This window comes from Cydia strobilella, chromosome 1, assembly GCF_947568885.1.
Source record: "Cydia strobilella chromosome 1, ilCydStro3.1, whole genome shotgun sequence".
NCBI lineage: Eukaryota > Metazoa > Arthropoda > Insecta > Lepidoptera > Tortricidae > Cydia > Cydia strobilella.
This window is the reverse complement of record NC_086041.1, coordinates 32,940,514-32,961,360: the sequence shown is the minus strand read 5'-3', so window position 1 is coordinate 32,961,360 and position 20,847 is coordinate 32,940,514. Positions and strand designations below refer to the sequence as shown.

General features: G+C 46.0%; 1 protein-coding gene across 1 annotated transcript in view; it reads left to right on the top strand.

Moving 5' to 3' along the window:
- Positions 1 to 20,847, top strand: part of LOC134744622 (E3 ubiquitin-protein ligase Ufd4) — a 77,522-nt gene that overhangs the window by 31,294 nt on the left and 25,381 nt on the right. The window contains exons 18-34 of the mRNA XM_063678505.1: positions 1,111 to 1,241; positions 2,053 to 2,168; positions 2,453 to 2,582; positions 5,619 to 5,759; positions 6,040 to 6,232; positions 6,473 to 6,689; positions 7,281 to 7,580; positions 8,288 to 8,485; positions 9,603 to 9,823; positions 10,247 to 10,397; positions 12,991 to 13,129; positions 13,855 to 14,024; positions 16,175 to 16,285; positions 18,184 to 18,332; positions 19,351 to 19,486; positions 19,794 to 19,916; positions 20,648 to 20,825. Coding sequence (XP_063534575.1) covers positions 1,111 to 1,241; positions 2,053 to 2,168; positions 2,453 to 2,582; positions 5,619 to 5,759; positions 6,040 to 6,232; positions 6,473 to 6,689; positions 7,281 to 7,580; positions 8,288 to 8,485; positions 9,603 to 9,823; positions 10,247 to 10,397; positions 12,991 to 13,129; positions 13,855 to 14,024; positions 16,175 to 16,285; positions 18,184 to 18,332; positions 19,351 to 19,486; positions 19,794 to 19,916; positions 20,648 to 20,825 — 2,804 coding nt within the window. The remainder of the gene's footprint in view (positions 1 to 1,110; positions 1,242 to 2,052; positions 2,169 to 2,452; positions 2,583 to 5,618; positions 5,760 to 6,039; positions 6,233 to 6,472; positions 6,690 to 7,280; positions 7,581 to 8,287; positions 8,486 to 9,602; positions 9,824 to 10,246; positions 10,398 to 12,990; positions 13,130 to 13,854; positions 14,025 to 16,174; positions 16,286 to 18,183; positions 18,333 to 19,350; positions 19,487 to 19,793; positions 19,917 to 20,647; positions 20,826 to 20,847) is intronic.

Below are 20,847 nucleotides of genomic sequence, written 5' to 3'. Positions count from 1 at the left end.
ATTTAACTTTCATGTGCCAGTATGACTGAGGCCTTCTTAAGGGTTGAAGCATAAGACAGACTGATAGTCAGTTGGCCCCTTTAGTCCGCTTGAGGTATACATTCGCGCTGTAAGGCTCCAATATTTGACATTACTTTACTTTACATTGCGCGTAGGTAAGGATTTCAGGAGACCTTCGACGTATAAGATATTATTTAATAGCTATGTCCGTAGTCGATTGGAATTTGCTAGCGCAGTGTGGAACCCGCTATATAAAATTCATAGCGATAGAATTGAGAAAGTGCAAAAAAAGTTTGTAAAAGCAATTGATTACCGCACTGGTAATAAATACATAGATTACACTACCGCTATAAAAAGACATAATATTTCTCCCTTGAGCTTGCGTCGCGAACGCACTGATGTTATTATTCTGTATAAGGTCATTAACAACATTATCGACGCCCCTGAGTTATTAAAATCTATTTCCTTTAGAGTACCCCGTCGTTGTGAGAGAGCATGTAGAAAGAAGAACCTCTTTTATATTCCCCGTAGTCGAACTTCATACGCGAGAAACGGTTTCATTAGAAGAGCTTGCAGGATGTATGATAATAAATTTCAAAATTTAGATATTTTCAATAACAAGTTTTGTACCTTCAAACGCCTGACCTTGAAGTGTATTAATAGGCTTTAACAGGCTTTAATTAGAAAATTAACTTTAATTGCACTTTTGTTTTGTTTACAATTTATCCATTTTAGTTTTATCCATTTTTTATCCATTTTTGTTTTATTTTTCCATTCTTGTTTTATTTTTGTTAAAATGAAAGAGTATTGTTGTAACATTGTTTTGACAACTTGGAATTTATATTTCTAGTTTAATTTAGTATTTATATAAGTCACATGGTTTTCATACTATTTTTTAGGAAACTGTAGGTCTATAAGTCTATTACCCTACATTGTAACAAGTTATTCATATAAGAGACTGTTTGTTTCTAAATAAATTAAATAAAAATAAAATTACTGAAAATTATGTTTTGGACATGTAACTATGTTGTAATCATTTAATATATTATATATTTGAATTGCTTGACAATACTTGTGAATCAGTTTTATTTACAACAATTTTGTAACTAGGGAAAAGGAGCTTCAAATACACAACACAGATGGTCAACAGCAAACCACATTGCTACGAGAAGATCTACCAGGGTTCATATTTGAATCCAACCGGGGGACCAAACATTCCTTCACTGCTGAAACATTTTTAGGTAAGCTTTTAAAACCTTTATACGGCAGAGGTGCTGTATATTCCCACCCTGATTTTGATCTTTAATTTTATTCAACTAATGTGACTTACTTCCTTCATCTCCTTCACGCACTAGGCAAAATCTAGACATTGAACCTGTTTAAACTTAGTGACAGCAGTAAATTGTAATCTTCTACTCGTTTTATTGTTGTTTCTTCTCTCATTGTTTGTTTGTTGTTTTGTTTTTTTCATCTTTTTGTGTTCTCATTAATGTTAGTCTTAAGTTAGTTAAGTTAGGTACCTACCGAAAATCAGCGCTGCGGCTTGGCGTGCGTGGCATTACGCCATTAACCTAAGCCCTCCTACGTGTACACGTTCAACGCAGCTGGCCAACTTTATTGTCACACGTGCAATAGAACATTTAAGAACAAGTTCGGCCTGGCCAGCCACATTAGGGCTCACGCTAGACAACGTCCATAATGTTTATTTGGGGTCGCCGTCATCGAAAACGATGAGGAGGACTATATATTACGCCATTACATTTGAAAGCAACTATCGTCATATATTAAGGTTTAAATTTATGTAACAGCTCATTCTGAGATAACGAGTTTGGGTAATTAAGGAAGATCGGTTGCCTGTGTGGCCTCTGAATGAGCTGTTACATAAATTGAACCATATAAATAGTATGGTAAAATTTCTTTTTAAACGAGTTGTTCCCGTTCAGTCATTAGCGGTAGCATTGGTAACCGCTGAACAAAAGAATTTGTTTAACAAATTAGGGTGTGAGGCGTAAAAATAATTTGAGAAAATTCATACTATAGATGTTTCCTCAGGGCCGGAACTAGCAAGCGGTTGGACAGACCGCAGACCCACAGTTTCGAATAACGCGAACAACGCTAACCAGCGGCGCTCGCGAACCTCGGCTAAGACTGAGGCGCTCAAAACTCAGGTACGTTACTCTAGCCTCCTAAGGCTCAGCCATATAAATGAAAAATCCAAAATTTGCCACTGAAATTTGAAAAAAAAAAAAAACTGCTAAATTTTTGTCCATCTTTGATTAATCATGGTAAACAATAGATATAGCTCAATAAATGATAGTGGTTTAAAAAAAGTGCTAACTAAAATTTATGCAAAATTAAACAGGTTGGAAAAATGGCACATAGTTGTAGTTTATTATATGCAACACGGCCCTGATGTGGTGTTTCATGTCATGTCTATTTAATGATGGTTTAGGTGGGGTCCCTCGCGCGCGCGCTGTACTCGCGGCACCTGGCGCGCGCGGCCGGCCGCCAGCCCCGCGCGCCCGTGGCCCGCCTGCGCGCCGTGCTCGCCGCGCTGCAGCAAGGAGCCACCAAACCCACCAGTAAGCCACCGGCGACACGAGAGCGGTCATTCCTATTGGTTTAGGTGCGGTCCCTCGCGCGCGCGCTGTACTCGCGGCACCTGGCGCGCGCGGCCGGCCGCCAGCCCCGCGCGCCCGTGGCCCGCCTGCGCGCCGTGCTCGCCGCGCTGCAGCAAGGAGCCACCAAACCCACCAGTAAGCCACCGGCGACACGAGAGCGGTCATTCCTATTGGTTTAGGTGCGGTCCCTCGCGCGCGCGCTGTACTCGCGGCACCTGGCGCGCGCGGCCGGCCGCCAGCCCCGCGCGCCCGTGGCCCGCCTGCGCGCCGTGCTCGCCGCGCTGCAGCAAGGAGCCACCAAACCCACCAGTAAGCCACCGGCGACACGAGAGCGGTCATTCCTATTGGTTTAGGTGCGGTCCCTCGCGCGCGCGCTGTACTCGCGGCACCTGGCGCGCGCGGCCGGCCGCCAGCCCCGCGCGCCCGTGGCCCGCCTGCGCGCCGTGCTCGCCGCGCTGCAGCAAGGAGCCACCAAACCCACCAGTAAGCCACCGGCGACACGAGAGCGGTCATTCCTATTGGTTTAGGTGCGGTCCCTCGCGCGCGCGCTGTACTCGCGGCACCTGGCGCGCGCGGCCGGCCGCCAGCCCCGCGCGCCCGTGGCCCGCCTGCGCGCCGTGCTCGCCGCGCTGCAGCAAGGAGCCACCAAACCCACCAGTAAGCCACCGGCGACACGAGAGCGGTCATTCCTATTGGTTTAGGTGCGGTCCCTCGCGCGCGCGCTGTACTCGCGGCACCTGGCGCGCGCGGCCGGCCGCCAGCCCCGCGCGCCCGTGGCCCGCCTGCGCGCCGTGCTCGCCGCGCTGCAGCAAGGAGCCACCAAACCCACCAGTAAGCCACCGGCGACACGAGAGCGGTCATTCCTATTGGTTTAGGTGCGGTCCCTCGCGCGCGCGCTGTACTCGCGGCACCTGGCGCGCGCGGCCGGCCGCCAGCCCCGCGCGCCCGTGGCCCGCCTGCGCGCCGTGCTCGCCGCGCTGCAGCAAGGAGCCACCAAACCCACCAGTAAGCCACCGGCGACACGAGAGCGGTCATTCCTATTGGTTTAGGTGCGGTCCCTCGCGCGCGCGCTGTACTCGCGGCACCTGGCGCGCGCGGCCGGCCGCCAGCCCCGCGCGCCCGTGGCCCGCCTGCGCGCCGTGCTCGCCGCGCTGCAGCAAGGAGCCACCAAACCCACCAGTAAGCCACCGGCGACACGAGAGCGGTCATTCCTATTGGTTTAGGTGCGGTCCCTCGCGCGCGCGCTGTACTCGCGGCACCTGGCGCGCGCGGCCGGCCGCCAGCCCCGCGCGCCCGTGGCCCGCCTGCGCGCCGTGCTCGCCGCGCTGCAGCAAGGAGCCACCAAACCCACCAGTAAGCCACCGGCGACACGAGAGCGGTCATTCCTATTGGTTTAGGTGCGGTCCCTCGCGCGCGCGCTGTACTCGCGGCACCTGGCGCGCGCGGCCGGCCGCCAGCCCCGCGCGCCCGTGGCCCGCCTGCGCGCCGTGCTCGCCGCGCTGCAGCAAGGAGCCACCAAACCCACCAGTAAGCCACCGGCGACACGAGAGCGGTCATTCCTATTGGTTTAGGTGCGGTCCCTCGCGCGCGCGCTGTACTCGCGGCACCTGGCGCGCGCGGCCGGCCGCCAGCCCCGCGCGCCCGTGGCCCGCCTGCGCGCCGTGCTCGCCGCGCTGCAGCAAGGAGCCACCAAACCCACCAGTAAGCCACCGGCGACACGAGAGCGGTCATTCCTATTGGTTTAGGTGCGGTCCCTCGCGCGCGCGCTGTACTCGCGGCACCTGGCGCGCGCGGCCGGCCGCCAGCCCCGCGCGCCCGTGGCCCGCCTGCGCGCCGTGCTCGCCGCGCTGCAGCAAGGAGCCACCAAACCCACCAGTAAGCCACCGGCGACACGAGAGCGGTCATTCCTATTGGTTTAGGTGCGGTCCCTCGCGCGCGCGCTGTACTCGCGGCACCTGGCGCGCGCGGCCGGCCGCCAGCCCCGCGCGCCCGTGGCCCGCCTGCGCGCCGTGCTCGCCGCGCTGCAGCAAGGAGCCACCAAACCCACCAGTAAGCCACCGGCGACACGAGAGCGGTCATTCCTATTGGTTTAGGTGCGGTCCCTCGCGCGCGCGCTGTACTCGCGGCACCTGGCGCGCGCGGCCGGCCGCCAGCCCCGCGCGCCCGTGGCCCGCCTGCGCGCCGTGCTCGCCGCGCTGCAGCAAGGAGCCACCAAACCCACCAGTAAGCCACCGGCGACACGAGAGCGGTCATTCCTATTGGTTTAGGTGCGGTCCCTCGCGCGCGCGCTGTACTCGCGGCACCTGGCGCGCGCGGCCGGCCGCCAGCCCCGCGCGCCCGTGGCCCGCCTGCGCGCCGTGCTCGCCGCGCTGCAGCAAGGAGCCACCAAACCCACCAGTAAGCCACCGGCGACACGAGAGCGGTCATTCCTATTGGTTTAGGTGCGGTCCCTCGCGCGCGCGCTGTACTCGCGGCACCTGGCGCGCGCGGCCGGCCGCCAGCCCCGCGCGCCCGTGGCCCGCCTGCGCGCCGTGCTCGCCGCGCTGCAGCAAGGAGCCACCAAACCCACCAGTAAGCCACCGGCGACACGAGAGCGGTCATTCCTATTGGTTTAGGTGCGGTCCCTCGCGCGCGCGCTGTACTCGCGGCACCTGGCGCGCTTGCGCATAGAAAGTACCCTGTCTAGATTAGATGAGTGACCTCAGATCTTACCCGTCAGTTTGTTTTTTTTTTATTTTTATTTTTTTTTATTATTTATTAAGTCATATATTGTGTCATAATCATAAATCATTTATTCGTTAGACTAGGCTAGCGTGTGTTTATTTCTGCATCTACCATCACAATGGCAAACCATCTGTATTGGGAGACTGTCTCATCAAAGATGCTTATCCAATCTGATTCCGGCTATCCGATTTTTTTTTGTTCTGAGTAAAGCCGTTTTTGCAGTACTATTTCACACGCTCGTAGATTTTTGATTAAACGATTGAATTATTGCAGAAGACTGGCAGCAAGAAATGAACGAAGCCTTAGAACAGTTGACGGAGCTGCTATGCGGAGAAGAACTGTTATCCGCCTACGAGCTGCAATCGTCCGGACTCGCACCTGCGCTGTTGCAAGTGCTGTCACAACAACCTAATGGTGAGTATGAGTGTTTAAACCATAGAATTATTGTAGGAGACTGGCAGCAAGAGATAAATAAAGCCTTAAAACAGTTGACTGAGCTGCTCTGCGGAGAAGAACTGTTATCCGCCTACGAGCTGCAATCATTTAATTCCATTTTTTAGTAGTAGCGCCATGCGGAGTGACGTACGCGTCACGATTAGTGGCGCTGCCGTTTAAATATGCGCCCCAAATCCAGTCGTTTGATCGGAATTGTACATTATTTATGTGTTTACTTATGTGCGGTTCTTGTGTGCAGAACCGGCCTCCCAGTACCAAGCGCGCGAAGAGCTCGTCCGGGCCTGGGCCACGGACAGCCGCGCGGGCTGCGCGCTGGCGGCGCGACTAGTCGGCGTGCTGGAGTCCGTGGAGCGGCTACCCGTGCACGCGCCGGCCGGCGACGCGCCGCCGCCCCCCTCCACCGCGCTGCACCACCTCACCAAGCGCATCAGGTACTACATGCGTGTGCGGAGTGGAGCCGTCCGGGCCTGGGCCACGGCGGGCTGCATTGGGTCTAGTTTGATTTTTGTCCTTTGATAGCACGCCTGCACGCTGCCCGAGTTTAGGCACGCTTGTTTTATACGTTATGGTGATGGTTGGTCATCTGAGTTTTTTTTTACCCCTTCAATATCGTTCGATGATCGTTTCAGCAATCTTGAAAATTAAGTTCACACCCAAAATTTACCCATCAGATTACGCGTAGTCCGCGCAAGCGAAGACAGCACCGAAGACACAGCAAACAGCAACAACGCCGGCCGCAACCTCAAGGTCGAAGCCCTCACCACCGTCCGCCAGCTCGAGCGTTTCCTCGCCAAGTCCGTGGCGCGCCAGTGGTACGACATGGAGCGCTCCACCTTCAACTTCGTGCAGCGCATCAAGACCGAGGCGCCGATCGAGTTCGTCTACGACGTGAGTATACCCGTCGCGCTCTAACCTGAAGCCCTGACCGATTGTTAGCTCGCTTCCTCGCCAAGTCTGTGGCGCGCCAGTGGTACGACATAGAACGCTCCACGTTCAACTTCATGCAGCGCATCAAGACCGAGGCGCCGATCGACTTCGTGTACGACGTGAGTATTTCACGGAATCCTCTTTACTAGTAGATTTTAAATTATAGAAGAATCTTTTTTCCTATGACAAAGTGACTCAAAAAATGCAACTCAAAAGAAGTGTATCATTAATAAATAATTGTGCCATTTTCAACCATAAGGGTACTTATTGTCACTTGTCAGTAAGGCGCTATTTCCATATAGCTTCAATTAGAAATCAACCTTATCGACAACCGACAATGTGGTACCTTTTGGTTGAAAACGTCACAATTTAGGAATTAATCTTATAAACGAAAAACACGTGTGTGTTAGGAATCGATATGCTTTAATATGCTAGAATTTTTATCAACCCATACAAACTTATGTCTTAAAAGCATATCGTTCATATCCCGTATGTATAATTGAAACGACTAATCCTACCTTTTCCCACTTTAAATAGTTGTTTATCCCGCAGCACGATTTCGACGAGAACGGCGTCCTGTACTTCATCGGCAGCAACGGGGGCACCGCTGAGTGGGTCAACCCGGGAGCACATGCCCTCGTCTCCGTGTGGTCCTCAGACGGCCGCCAATTACCCTATGGTCGCGCCGAAGATGCGCTGTCCCGCTCACCTGAACCGCTAAACGTGCATACGAACGATGATAGACGCGCGTTTTTAGCACTCGATCTCGGCCTGCAGATAATACCTACAGCCTATACGCTGCGGCATGCGAGAGGATACGGAAGATCGGCGCTCAGGAATTGGCTCTTCCAGGTTTGTAAAAAAATAAGTCGTTGTTTATATTTCGTCCCGACGCGGTCCCCGTGTGGTCTTCGCGTGGCTTCGATCTCAGGCTGAAATAGGCTAGATGACAAATTCTTATTAATGGTATCAATCGATCAGGTTTGATTTTGGCATCAAATGTCTATATGGGACCCACAGCATTAAATCAATGCAAAAGTCAGAAATGATAGTCAAAGTCCGACAGTCGTACTTCACTCGCGAAACGCTCCTAAAAAAACGATAAGTGAACTTGACGTCAAGGTCACTGAGAGCCCATCTTGAATGTATGGAAAATAAGTAAAATTGCGATTTTGTCGGTGAAATATTGCGTTTATGCATATAGTTGCTGTACAATCTTTTTTTGGTAAAAATGCATGGAATCGAATTGTATCTTTAGTTTATTCCTTTTTGGAAGTTAAAAAAAACTTTAAATTTTGAAACTTAGATCCTGTATGGTTTATTATTTCTATATATTATTTTAATATCCACATTATTGTAAAAAATTGCTCATTTGCTGTCTATTTTGCTAGGTTTTGGTATAAAATTCAACATGTGTCATCATCCTTATTGTATTGAATAAAACGTTCTACAGCTCTCCATATGACAACTTCTTCGTTATCGTGCACTATCCCTTATTCTCCTTGATGATAAACACTAGTAAAATTGTTAGGCTGTCATTACAATGGTTAATATTTCAGATGTCTGCGGACGGCATGTCATGGTCGACGCTGCTGGCGCACAGCGACGAGCAAGCACTACAGGAACCGGGCAGCACGGCGACGTGGCGACTCCGCGCCGACGCGCCCTACCGATACCTTCGTGTGCAACAGAACGGAAAGAACGCTTCGGGACAATCGCACTACCTGTCCCTCTCCGGCCTCGAGATATACGGCAAGGTGTGTAGAAAGTAGAATACTTGTCTTAATCTGTGTTCGGTCTTGGATCGAGTTTCGTCATGCAACATCCCCAGGACGCTCCGTTTTGGTTTACCATAAACATTTGGATCTTTCATCTGCTACTCAGTACTAGACCACCCGGAACTTTTATTTGAAAGGTAGTTTGTAGTACAACTGCGTTCTCTAAACAAGTTAGTCATATAATAAAAAAATATTATTTATAATGTAGTAGCTTTAATAATGATATACCCACCGAAACATTTTAATTTAAAATGTTGCCAAGACGAAAACATAAGGCTCGCACTGTCAAAAAGTTATCACATCTCTTGTAGAGCCAAGCTTCTAACTCTGACTTCACAAACTATACCTTAGTCAAAATATGTGGCTAAGGGCTGGCTAAGTGGTAAGGGACAGATTTAACGAAATTAAACTATATGAGAGCGGTCAGTGCCCTCGTGAAATGAATGAACTATATGTGACGTTCCACGTAAAAGGTACCTTACGGCGGCTGGCGCTTACGTCGTATAGCACCGCAATAGCATTGGGGCGGCGTTAATAATAGTGTAAGCGCCAAACCCCATAAGGTACCTTTAGCTGTGGGACGTCACATATTGTTGGGTTAACTTTTTGTGTCACGGTCGTCGCGCTTCGCTCGCTCAATGTCGGCCAATACGTGCGTGAAATTGGCTCTCTGTTGTAACTTTTTGCTAGCTTTTATTTCTCTTTATTTTTTGCATTCGTTCGTATGTAAGTTGTCCGTTTCAATTTTTTTTTTGTTTTTATGTCTACATTCAATTGATTTAACATTTGTACTTTAATTTGGCATCACAGTAAATCGTCATATGTATACGTATAAAGGGTTTGCGATTGACTGTGTTGTGAACATTCAAATTTTTTCGCTTTTTTTACTACGTCCAAAATACTGGACACTGGACATAACCTTTGACCCTTATTTTTCCGACCAGAATCATTCCAATTATTGACGTTCGAACTCACGACATTCCGTGTTTTCTGTCGTATTAGGGGTATCAACCACACGGTTTATTATCCACCGAGCCGAGTTTTTGTGTGTGTGTTTTCTTGAAGCGATTTGTAGATTAGTGTATTCGTGTGTCAGGTGGTGAGCGTGTGCGAGACGCCGCCCCGGCAGTGCGCGGGCAGCGCGGGCGGCGCGTGCGGCGGCGCGCGCTCGCGGCGCTGGTCGCGCGGCGCGCGCGGGCTGTGCGCCGGCGCCAAGGTGGCGCGCGGCGCCGACTGGAAGTGGCGCGACCAGGACGGCAGCCCGCCCGGCCTCGGCACCGTCACCTCCGACCTGCACAACGGCTGGGTGGACGTCAGGTACGAGTACGTGACGTCACCGTGTGCATTACCACCAGCGCGCGCCAAAGGTCGTTTTTTTTCTGGCGAATTCGCCGCTAGCTAGCTCTTTGCGTGCCTTGCGTAACGTGATGTGCAGCGCCCAGGCCGTGTGAGAGTAATTCCCGAATGGCTCCGTGGCGGCATATTTGCCAGATCTGGATTAATTATGTGCATTTTTTCTGACTCCATTCCCTGTTAGGTTAGGTTATAGGAGTTATTTGTGGCTTTCCATCACAAAAGGGTCCTTATGCTTCAAGTACAATAAGGACCCTTTTATCTAATATTCCAACAGAAATTCTGATAGAAAGATCCTTATTGCACTTAAGCATAAGGACCCTTATCCAATGGAAAGCCACATTTTTCCATAGTAAATGACGTGTAACATGTATGTTATTGTGGCAGGTGGGAGCACGGCGGTCGCAACTCGTACCGCATGGGCGCCGAGGGCAAGTTCGACCTGAAGGTGGTGAGCGGCGGCGCGGCCGAGGGCGCGCGCGGCGGCCGCAAGTCCCACTCCACGCCCAGCCTGCCCGACGCCACCGCGCAGGACCAGGTCACTTACCTCACCATTATATCCCAACATTACTACTGTTTATACTGTTTACTGTTTGTGTGTGTGTGTGTGTTAGTAGCATGTGTCGGAGGCCAAGATCCACTTCGGGTCGTCGCGCCACAGCAGTAAGTAAGTAAGTATTACTACTGTTTAGACACATGACCCATCCGTCATACGGATATCTGCTGGGTACAAAAAAGCCGCATCACTCGTTTAAGTAGTAGTAGTAGTAAATCACTTTATTGTACAAAACAAAAATTGATAACATGAAATTCATATAAATTTAGGTACAAAGGCGAGCTTATCCCTATAAGGGATTTCTTCCAGCTAACCTTAGAGTAAATGAGTGGAAAATTCGAATTAGATAGATAGACAAACTTACAGAACGTACAATAATATTTAAGAAGGAAAACTACAATATTAACGTCTACGAATAACTAAAATACATCAATTGCATTATGCAATAAAATAAATATGTACTAGCATACATAAATATATAGTACTAAATAAATATTAAATAAATATATATATATATATATAATATATAAATAATATATATATATATATATTAGCACTCAACCAAATCACAGTTCGTGGGAAAGCCAAAGCTTTTTCAGATTAACTTTGAGTGATGCTACAGACCGGGACCGTTTGAGCGACAGGGGCAACTCGTTCCACAACTTCACCGCGCGCACTGTGAATGAATTTGCGTACGTTCGAGACTTATTCGAAGGGATAGCAAGCGTAAGATTAGCACTAGAACGTAAGCGGTGATCACTTCCTTCAGCCAGATAGTTAAATCTCTCGGTTAGGTAAGATGGGGAACAGGGGTTGAAGAGTATGTTGAAAAGCAACGACAGAACATGCACATCCCTGCGCTGGCGGATCGGTAACCACCCGAGCTGCTTACGAAAATTAGAAATGTGGTCGTATTTACGGAGGCCATACACATACCTGATACAGACATTTTGTAAGCGCTCAAGTTTATTCAGCAATTCCTCATTAAGATCCAAGAACGCAATGTCACCATAGTCTAGTAGAGGGAGCAAGAGAGAGCGGGCAAGAGTCAATTTGGTACGAAGAGGGAGGAAATTCTGAAGTCGTCGAAGAGAGTGTAGGGAACCAAAAATTTTTTTACTCACCTCAGCCACGTGGGGTTCCCAGGAAAGCGTCTGGTCCATGATGACACCCAAATTTCGGACAGTAGAGGAAAAGGGGATTTTAGTCCCATCAAAAAAAAATGTCAGGTATCACCATGTCTGAGAGCTTAGCTACATAGTAAGGGCCACCAATGACAATTGCCTGCGACTTCTGGGCATTAATCTTCAAACCGAATTTGCACGCCCAATCCCGTATGGACTCTAAATCAGAATTGATTTGAGTAATCATTGAAGCAAGATCATCTATATTAGCCGCTGCATAAATCTGTAGGTCGTCCGCGTAAAGATGGTATGATGACGTAAGTGCTTTCGTGATACCATTAATGAAAATAGAAAAAAGAAGTGGCGAAAGTACTCCTCCTTGCGGGACGCCAGCGGAAAGCTCACACCAGTCGGACAGCTTGTCGTCGACTCTGACACGCTGGCGTCTGCCAGTAAGGTAGCTACGAAACCAGGATAAAGTGGTTTGGGATATGTTAAGACTGCTGAGTGTGCCCAGAAGGATGTCAAAGTCCACTGTGTTAAAGGCACTACTGAAGTCGAGAAGAACAAGGACAGTTAGCATTTTGCACTCTATATTAAACCGGATGTCGTCGGTGACTTTAACTAAAGCGGTGACTGTGTGATCCGTTGAACCGCGGCCGATTCCCCGCCCCCGACACCTCAATGCTAATGGTGGGAAGCGAGCTCGTATCTGATGCGTCACCACTGACACCGACACTTTAGAGCTAGATTAAGGACACACAGTTTGGTGCAACCGCCCCTAACAAATCCCCGACATCCTTCTGTCGCGTCACATAACGACATGCCAGATAAGGTTGAATCCGGCGTCACCCCATCCGGGGCTACCCGAAGTTTTGAATATCTCTTACTTTTGCCCTACATATAGAATTATAAGACAAACGGCAATCGGTTCTTCAATCTTTTATCCACATTTGTGTCTACCGGATTTTGAAAGAAATGAATATTTATTTATTTATGTTTTTTTTAAACATTGTCCTAAAAAACACTTTTTTCGTATCTCGATTGCTGTGAAAGATGTTACGTATACGAAATCTACATATTTGGGTTTGTCTTTGACGTCTCTAAAAAATTGTCTAAGGTTTTAATTTTAAACTAATTAACACAAAACTTATGGTCAGGAAACCAGTTTATTTGCCTAAAATTGTTCAACTTTGATGCTAAATATCTTGAAAACAATTAACTTTGAAGTAAATATGGGATACTATATTGCTTAAAGTCGTTGCTGTTAATATGCTAAGCTACAAAAAAACATTAGAAAACTAGGGGATTCATATTAAAGGTCATTGGGGCACGGGATCCCCTTAATATAGCGGCATCATGTTTTTTAATTTCGGAATCGCACACATACGGCATACCTACGTTTTTGTGGTATACATAGTTTTTATTAAATATCATTTCTCATTCATCAGGTGTCAGTAGCGTCAACCGAGCAGGCGTCCTCAGCGGACAACATATCGGGCGAAGAGATGGCCAGCAACATGACGCGGCCGCGTATGCACACCGCCGACCTGTCCGCGATCAACAACTCCACTCATCATATCAACACAGGTAACACTAATTTCTGTATGTATAAGTTTAATTTAAAAGCTTTATTTAACTTCTAGCCGCCCACAAATCAAAATTTGCCAAGGCAAATGTTTTGTCAATAAAAAGATTCAAAATACAATCGAAGGCCTTAAAGGCCTCTGGGTGACTAGAGCTTAAAACCTACAGGTTCCGGCAAGGTAAGGAAAATGTTTACTCACACTTTAATCGATTTAGTGTAAGCTTGCGTAGACTGACCCACAATTTTTGCATATAACTTCTCAAAAATTCAACAGGTTTAGCACATTTAGCGCCACTTGCACCATTCCACTAACCCGGGATTAACTTGTTAAACCTGGAGTTACCATGGTTACCAGTACAATTTGAAACTGGGTTAATAGTTTAACCGGTTAACCCCGGGTAAGTGGGATGGTGCAATTAGCGTAAGCTTGCATAGACTAACCCAAAAGTTTCATCATAAAACTTCTCAAAAACTCAACGGGTTAGCACATTAAATATTTTTTGTGTATAAATTACATGTTTGAACCGCATGAGGCATATGAGACGTTTTCAACCAAAAGGTATCACATTGTTGCTTGTCGATAAGGTTGATTTCGAATTGAAGCTATATGGAAATAGCGCCTTATTGACAACCGACGATAAGTACCCTTTTGGTTGAAAATGGCACATATTTTGACTTGCTTATATCAAAAAACTAGTTGACGATCGTGAAGACCTTTCGTTGGTAGATCTGGCGACAATCGTCGAGTCTCTAACGCTCGGCGCGGAGGGCAACAACTGTATCGCTGAGCTGAGCGGCAACTCGTTCGGCAACATGGAGATGGGACCCACCAGCATCACGGACATCACCAAGCCGTATCCGGCTAAGGAGCCGCTGCCGGAGGCTAATTCGCAAGAGGTTTGTTTAACTTGAACTTTGAATTTAAAAAAAAATTGTATTGAAACTGACAGGGTTTTCGTTCGATTTTCAAACAAACAAAATCGTTTGCAATAGGGAATATTACGCGAAACTCTGCGTAGGGGGCGCCAGGCCGCACTACCCCAATCTGGAATCTATCGTGAAACAAGATAATTTCTTTATCTAACATCTCTGTCACTCTTGCATATTAATTCGAGCGACAAACAGGCATATAGCGAATTTTCGGATTCGCGTTTCCCGGTAGGTCCTCTGTAATAAAATAAAATAAAATAGTAATGTCTGTGTGTGAAAGGACGACCTTTAACATTGTCCTTGTCGACTCGCTAGTTGGTGACAAATGACAAAACTTAGTGGGTACATCTTTGCTTCATGTGAAGACAAAGTTATTGTTACGAGGCAGGTGAGAGACGACCATATTTCCTGCAATTATCCAAAAAAAATATTTCAAAGCGATAGGATTCAATCTTGCGTAATTTCTGACAACCTTATGACGGTTAAGGATTAATGTAAGCAAGTTGTCATGAATAGGAACATCGTTGGTCCTGTGGATCGAACAATAATGCTGGCGCGGCGCTTCCAAACGCGTTCCTGGCAATACCGGCGGCGTTGCTGAGGCAACTTCATGCGATGCGACCTCCTGGCCTGTACATACAGGTCCCAATCCTATTTAGGAATAATTCTAATCCAAAATCGTGTAGTTTGTTGACACACAATGTATAAGTAAATTGCATTTAGAATAGGGTAATAGGGTAGTTGACACTTGTTGAATTTTACTAAATCTAGTTAAATAGATAGAAATCACAATAAATTGGAAACTTAAAAAGTATATGCGAATAGTAAAAAATACAAGACCTCAGTTTCGAAAAAAAACTTTTTTTAAACTCAAATAGGAAAAAAATAACAGTACCATTCGATTCCTTACATTTTATTTAAAAAAATATTGTACAGCAACAATATACATAAACGCAATATTTCACCGACAAAATCGCAATTTCCTTGTTTTCCATACATCGAAACGGCTTCTAAGCAAAGTGACGTCACGATGTGTTGCCACGTGTGTGAGAGCGTTTGCTCAGTAAAGTGGCGATGCCAGACTTTGACCATCATTTGTGACTTTTGTATTGCTTTAAGACAATGGGTCCTATACAGACATTTGATCCTCAAAACAAACCTGATCGACTGATACCATTAAAAACTCAATGGACTCAATAGAGCGCCGAGCTCATAGACTCTTTGGTGATGACCCATCTGTCAAGTCAAGGATACAGAGCCTTGAGCATCGCCGTCGAGTCGCTTGCCTATCGGTGTTCTATCGGATACATTTCGGGGAGTGCGCACAGGAACTATACGACCTGATCCCACCTTCCCCTTTCCATCATCGGACATCCAGGCGCGGGGAGCGAATGCACCCGTTCGTGGTCCACATTCCATTCGTTCGGACGAAACGTTTTGCCTCCTCCTTTTTAGTACGGACGGCTAAGGAATGGAATGCGCTCCCGCCATCTGTATTCCCTGATCAATATGACCTCGGTCTCTTTAAAACAAGAGAGAATAGGCTGTTACTGAACCGGTGAGCTCCATCTTGGGCCCTGTCTTCACTTTCCATCAGGTGTGACTAGGGCCAATCGCCGATCAGTTTATAATAAATAAAAAAAAAAAAAAATTGTCATCTACCCTATTAGTAATTATCTAACAATGACATTATATTCAGGAGCATTGTTTTCCATCAAAATTCATTCTTATTTTGAGGTTGCGTAGACTTCACTTTCCTACAAAAAAACTAGACGCCGATAGTTTTATGATTTTAGCGACATAGTGTTTCGAGTCTCTGAATTAATAAGTAAATAGTTATATAGACTCGAATTGGTTGTAGGGTTAGCATCGACGTAGTACGACCACTGTATACCGAATCGAATACAGAGGGTCTACCGCGAACCACGTTCGACTCGTTGCCTCCCTGTCACACTTACATACGAATTTACAAGTGCGACAGAGAGGCAACACGTCGAACGTGCTTCGCGGTAGGCCCTCAGTAATACTTTTAAATTATTGTATCGTAGTTCGTAGACTATGTGATTTCATTACAAGAAGTCCACCAACATTTGTGACATATTTTAATTGGTTTATAGTGCGAAGACAACGAAAGCGGAGAGCGACAATACGACGATCACAACAGAAATGATGGGCAAGGCAGCGGCTCGGGCACGATGAGTGCCAGCGAACCGGATCTCACACAACAGGTATGTAATGTAATGTAATGTAGTGCATGGAAGAAGAAGAAACAACAAAACATATTCTCCTAGACTGTAAACAGGTAGAAGTGTATAGGAGCAAATACCTAGGTAATCCATGCACACTAAAAGAGGCAACTAGCAACCTGAAGACTTTGCTAGGCTTCGTGAAGGAGCTGGGGTGGTTAGAGTAGCGCTACCTCGTTTCACGCAAAATAGGCGCATTGGATGTCGATTTGCGGAAAATGCCCAGCATAACTAACTAACTAACTAACTAACTAATGTATGATAGAGGAAATATTATTTGCACCGATGAACGTTATCGCTAATGGCTCTTTTAGAATAATAAAACAATTAGCACCCCGTTTTGCTTAAAGTATACTTGAGCTAAACAATCTTGATCCCAGTTACTTTTCTTCATTTTAATTTCTAGGCTTTCCTAGTATTTCAACTTTTCAATTCTTAGTCTATTATTAAAAAAAGGCAATCATTCAAAGTAGTTATGATTTGTGCCGACAAAAGTTTCATTTATCTAATAACGTGTTGATATTAAATAAAGTTATTGCCACTACATGGATCGGTTGTGCGGCAAAGTACTCCACACCTCTTTTGTCCTTTTGTATTCGTAAAGATTAACTTATATGACCAATACGAAGATCCGCTATTTCCCTCTCTAGCGTTCTTGCCATAGTGGTAAAATAGTTATAACTAAAGGATTTGCCACTAGAGTCCAGTCAATAAGTTCCCGGCATTTATTTATCTAGGGAGTCCGTTTAACCAAAAGATCTATGTAACTCCGTATAAGATGAATAGGTACAGTGTACAGTCTAAGGAAAAAACGTGCCTTGGACATCAAGAAAATTTGATTCTTGCACAGATTGCACATATTCATATTCATATATTTATTCATAATAATTCGTATTACATGTCACAATATTATAAATTATTTACAAAATATGATTTGTATTGTAGCTAATGTAACATTTTACATAATAATATTAATAATATTATTATGGGTTCCAGCAGGCGTTCTACATGACATTAAAGCTCTCCAAGGGGCCTCTACGTGTTGGATCTATATCCCCACGCAAGCCTATCAAAAGACCGGGATTTATAGGCCCGTGAAATCCGAGGAGATACAATTAATAATATAAAAATTAGAATAAATTAAATCTATGATTAGGAACTTATTTTGTACTCCATAAACTCATTAAAGCTATAAAAAGTGTGCTCGATAAGCCATCGTTTCAGGTGCATTTTAAAGCTCGTTAATGACGACGCATTCGTGACATGCACTACCACCAATACCAACCTTTGGCCTATTCTCGGCTAGATGGCGTTGACAGTTTCGTTTGTTATATAAGAATTTTAACACATCAGTAAAAGAACATGGGTCAAAACCATACAAAAATAATAAATACAAATAAAAAAATCGGGGTCCCCTTGTTTGACATAATTATTGAAAGATTTGAAAGTCATAATGTAATGATTGTCATATTATTATTAGTTATAATTTTGAAACCGTTAACTTTTCAGGATTTTCCGCAGGTTATCCTATAGGTAGGTTAGGTTAGGTTTGTTTTATGGCAATCCTGAAAAGTTACGCGTTTCTGAGAACAACTAAATTATGACTAACATAAATGTGGACACACAATACATTATAACTTAAAACTATATGGGAAACAATAGAGACCCAAAAAAATCATTTATTTATTCAAAATTGTTTATCATATATATGTATATATATATATATTTTTTTTTTGATATTTTTATTTTTAGTTTTAATCGTGTGTCGATAGATGGCAGTAAATTTACTGTGACTACAAAATTACTATGACAGTACACTATATATTCTCTTTGCTTGAACCTTGGCGACCTACGTGGTTAAGTATGTTTGTGTCGTGCAGGGCGCCGCGCGGCTGCTGGAGTCGCTGGGCGTCGGCGTCGGCGTCGGCGTCGGCGTCGGCGTCGGCGTCGGCGTCGGCCGAGGCCGCGGCCGCGGCATCAACCCGCAGCGGGCCTCGCGCACCAACCACTCCACCAGTCTGTTCCCGAGGTATGGCCGGATCACTTACATTTCGACAATAAATTTAAGAGGCCGGTGTCGATTTTAGTCGCATAAATGTAAAATTGATAGATTTAGTCTGTGAAATTGTACACCTTTTATTACCTAATTGAAATAACAAGTACTGTTTTCTATTAGCACGTCTTCTTATCTTGCCTTTTATCAGATACATTTTTAGAAAACAGACTCACTAAATTAGTAATGATTTTTTTCCTGATTGTCGCTCTTATTTGTAAATTTCGTAAAGTTTGGACTACAGACTCACTAAATTAGTAATGATTTTTTTCCTGATTGTCGCTCTTATTTGTAAATTTCGTAAAGTTTGGACTGCTAAAAATGGTAAATTTGTATTACACATATTCTGTACTTGACCTTTATCAGATTACATTTTTGTTATATGACTTAGAGTTCGAGGAAATGAAAGTTAAACGAATTCAATTTTCTCCAGAAATTACTTCAAAACAAGTGACAATTTCTTTTAAAATCGACTTAATTTTAACGTAATTTTGATACTTAAACAATCTACAACATAAATTTAAAAGTGGAAAAATTACTGCCTTGGGTGAGACTTGAACTCACGGCCTCTCAAGTCTCACCCAAGGCAGTAATTTTTCCACTTTTAAATTTATTCTAAGCTTAATAGGATCGATCGCAGACGTTTTTGCTTGTTAAAAATTAATCTACAACATGTGCTGAAACTATTCTTATACATCAATTTGTATAATTTACCACCATAATTTTTTGATGAATTTTTAAAAACTGCCCCTTCATATATTACCGGTGACGTACGCTCGCGACCTCATTATTAAAATGCAATATAAGAAGACGTGCTAATAGAAACCAATACTTGTTATTTAGATATTACGTAACAAAACGTGTATAATTTCAACGACTCAATTTTCACGTATCAATTTTACATTTTTGCTCCAAAATCGATACCGGCCTCTTAATACATAGGTCTCATTAATCATTATAATAAAATCTTTCTAAATTATATGTAATGTTTTAGCTTGGTGCGGCTCGCGTTGTCAAGCAACTTCCCCGGCGGGCTGCTGTCTGCGGCGCAGAGCTACCCTTCGCTCGCACCCAACGCGCAAAACGCTCTAACCCTCTCCCTCACGTCTACATCCAGCGAGAGCGAGCAGGTAACCATTTTTTTTATCAATATTGATAAATACGACAGTTTTTTTTACAAACACTTTTATATTGATAAACACTTAGGCCGCTTGCGTTTGTTTAACATGAACTCCGCACGCACCTCCCAGTTGCAAGCTCCGCTAGAGTGTTGTCGCACCGACCATAATCAATGAACTTATCAACTTTACTGAGAGAACGATGAATCATTTCATACAGTAAAATTTAACGTCACAGACGGTTTAGTGCAACCGACCGTTAGACACGTTTTATATTCGATTAGATATCCTTTAGCTAACTTAGCACTTGTGTCGGCAGGTGTCCCTTGAAGACTTCCTAGAGTCGTGTCGCGCGCCCGCACTCCTGGCTGAGTTAGAGGACGATGACGACGGCGACGACGCGCTCGACAGCGACAAGGACAACGAGCCCGCCTACCAGGAGGTAACTACTTTATGTTGTCATGTCTAGAAGGACCTCTTAGAGTCGTGCCACCCTCCCTCCTCGCCGTGCTGGAAAACGATGACGACGGCGACGATGCGCTCGACAGCGATAAGGAGAACGAGCCCGCCTACCAGGAGGTAACTACTTCATGTTGTTATGTATAGGAGGACCTCCTAGAGTCGTGCCACCCTCCCTCCTCGCCGTGCTGGAGGACGATGACGACGGCGACGATGCGCTCGACAGCGACAAGGAGAACGAGCCCGCCTACCAGGAGGTAACTACTTCATGTTGTCATGTCTAGTAGGACCTCCTAGAGTCGTGCCACCCTCCCTCCTCGCCGTGCTGGAGGACGATGACGACGGCGACGATGCGCTCGACAGCGATAAGGAGAACGAGCCCGCCTACCAGGAGGTAACTACTTCATGTTGTCATGTCTAGGAGGACCTAGAGTTGTGCCTCGTGCCCTCGCAGCTTGCCGAACAGGCAATACATCGGCAGCATCGGTAGCATTTTCATAAGCATTAAAAGAGTAGTGTTTGTAAGCGACACTGTTTGAACGCTCCAAGTCAAACTATTATACTGTAATGTAACTATGCCTGGAGTTTTCACTTGGGTTTATCTTACCTCCTGACCACGAATTTTTGTTGACAACGGCAATAGTAAAAGGCGGCGAATCCACGCATGGCGGCTCGTCGCTGCCGGCAAAGATCTAACACGGCTTACTTTTACAGGTTTCACGGAACTTGCTGTCCCTTATGGAAGAGGAGGCGTTGGAAGCCGTCCGTGGAGGCCTAGGACAACGTGCGCGGCGTCCATGGGACGACGAGTTCGTGCTGAAGCGGCAGTTCTCCGCGCTCATACCCGCCTTCGATCCGCGTCCCGGCCGCACCAACCTCAACCAGACCATTGGTGAGTACAGTCGTTGATGGAG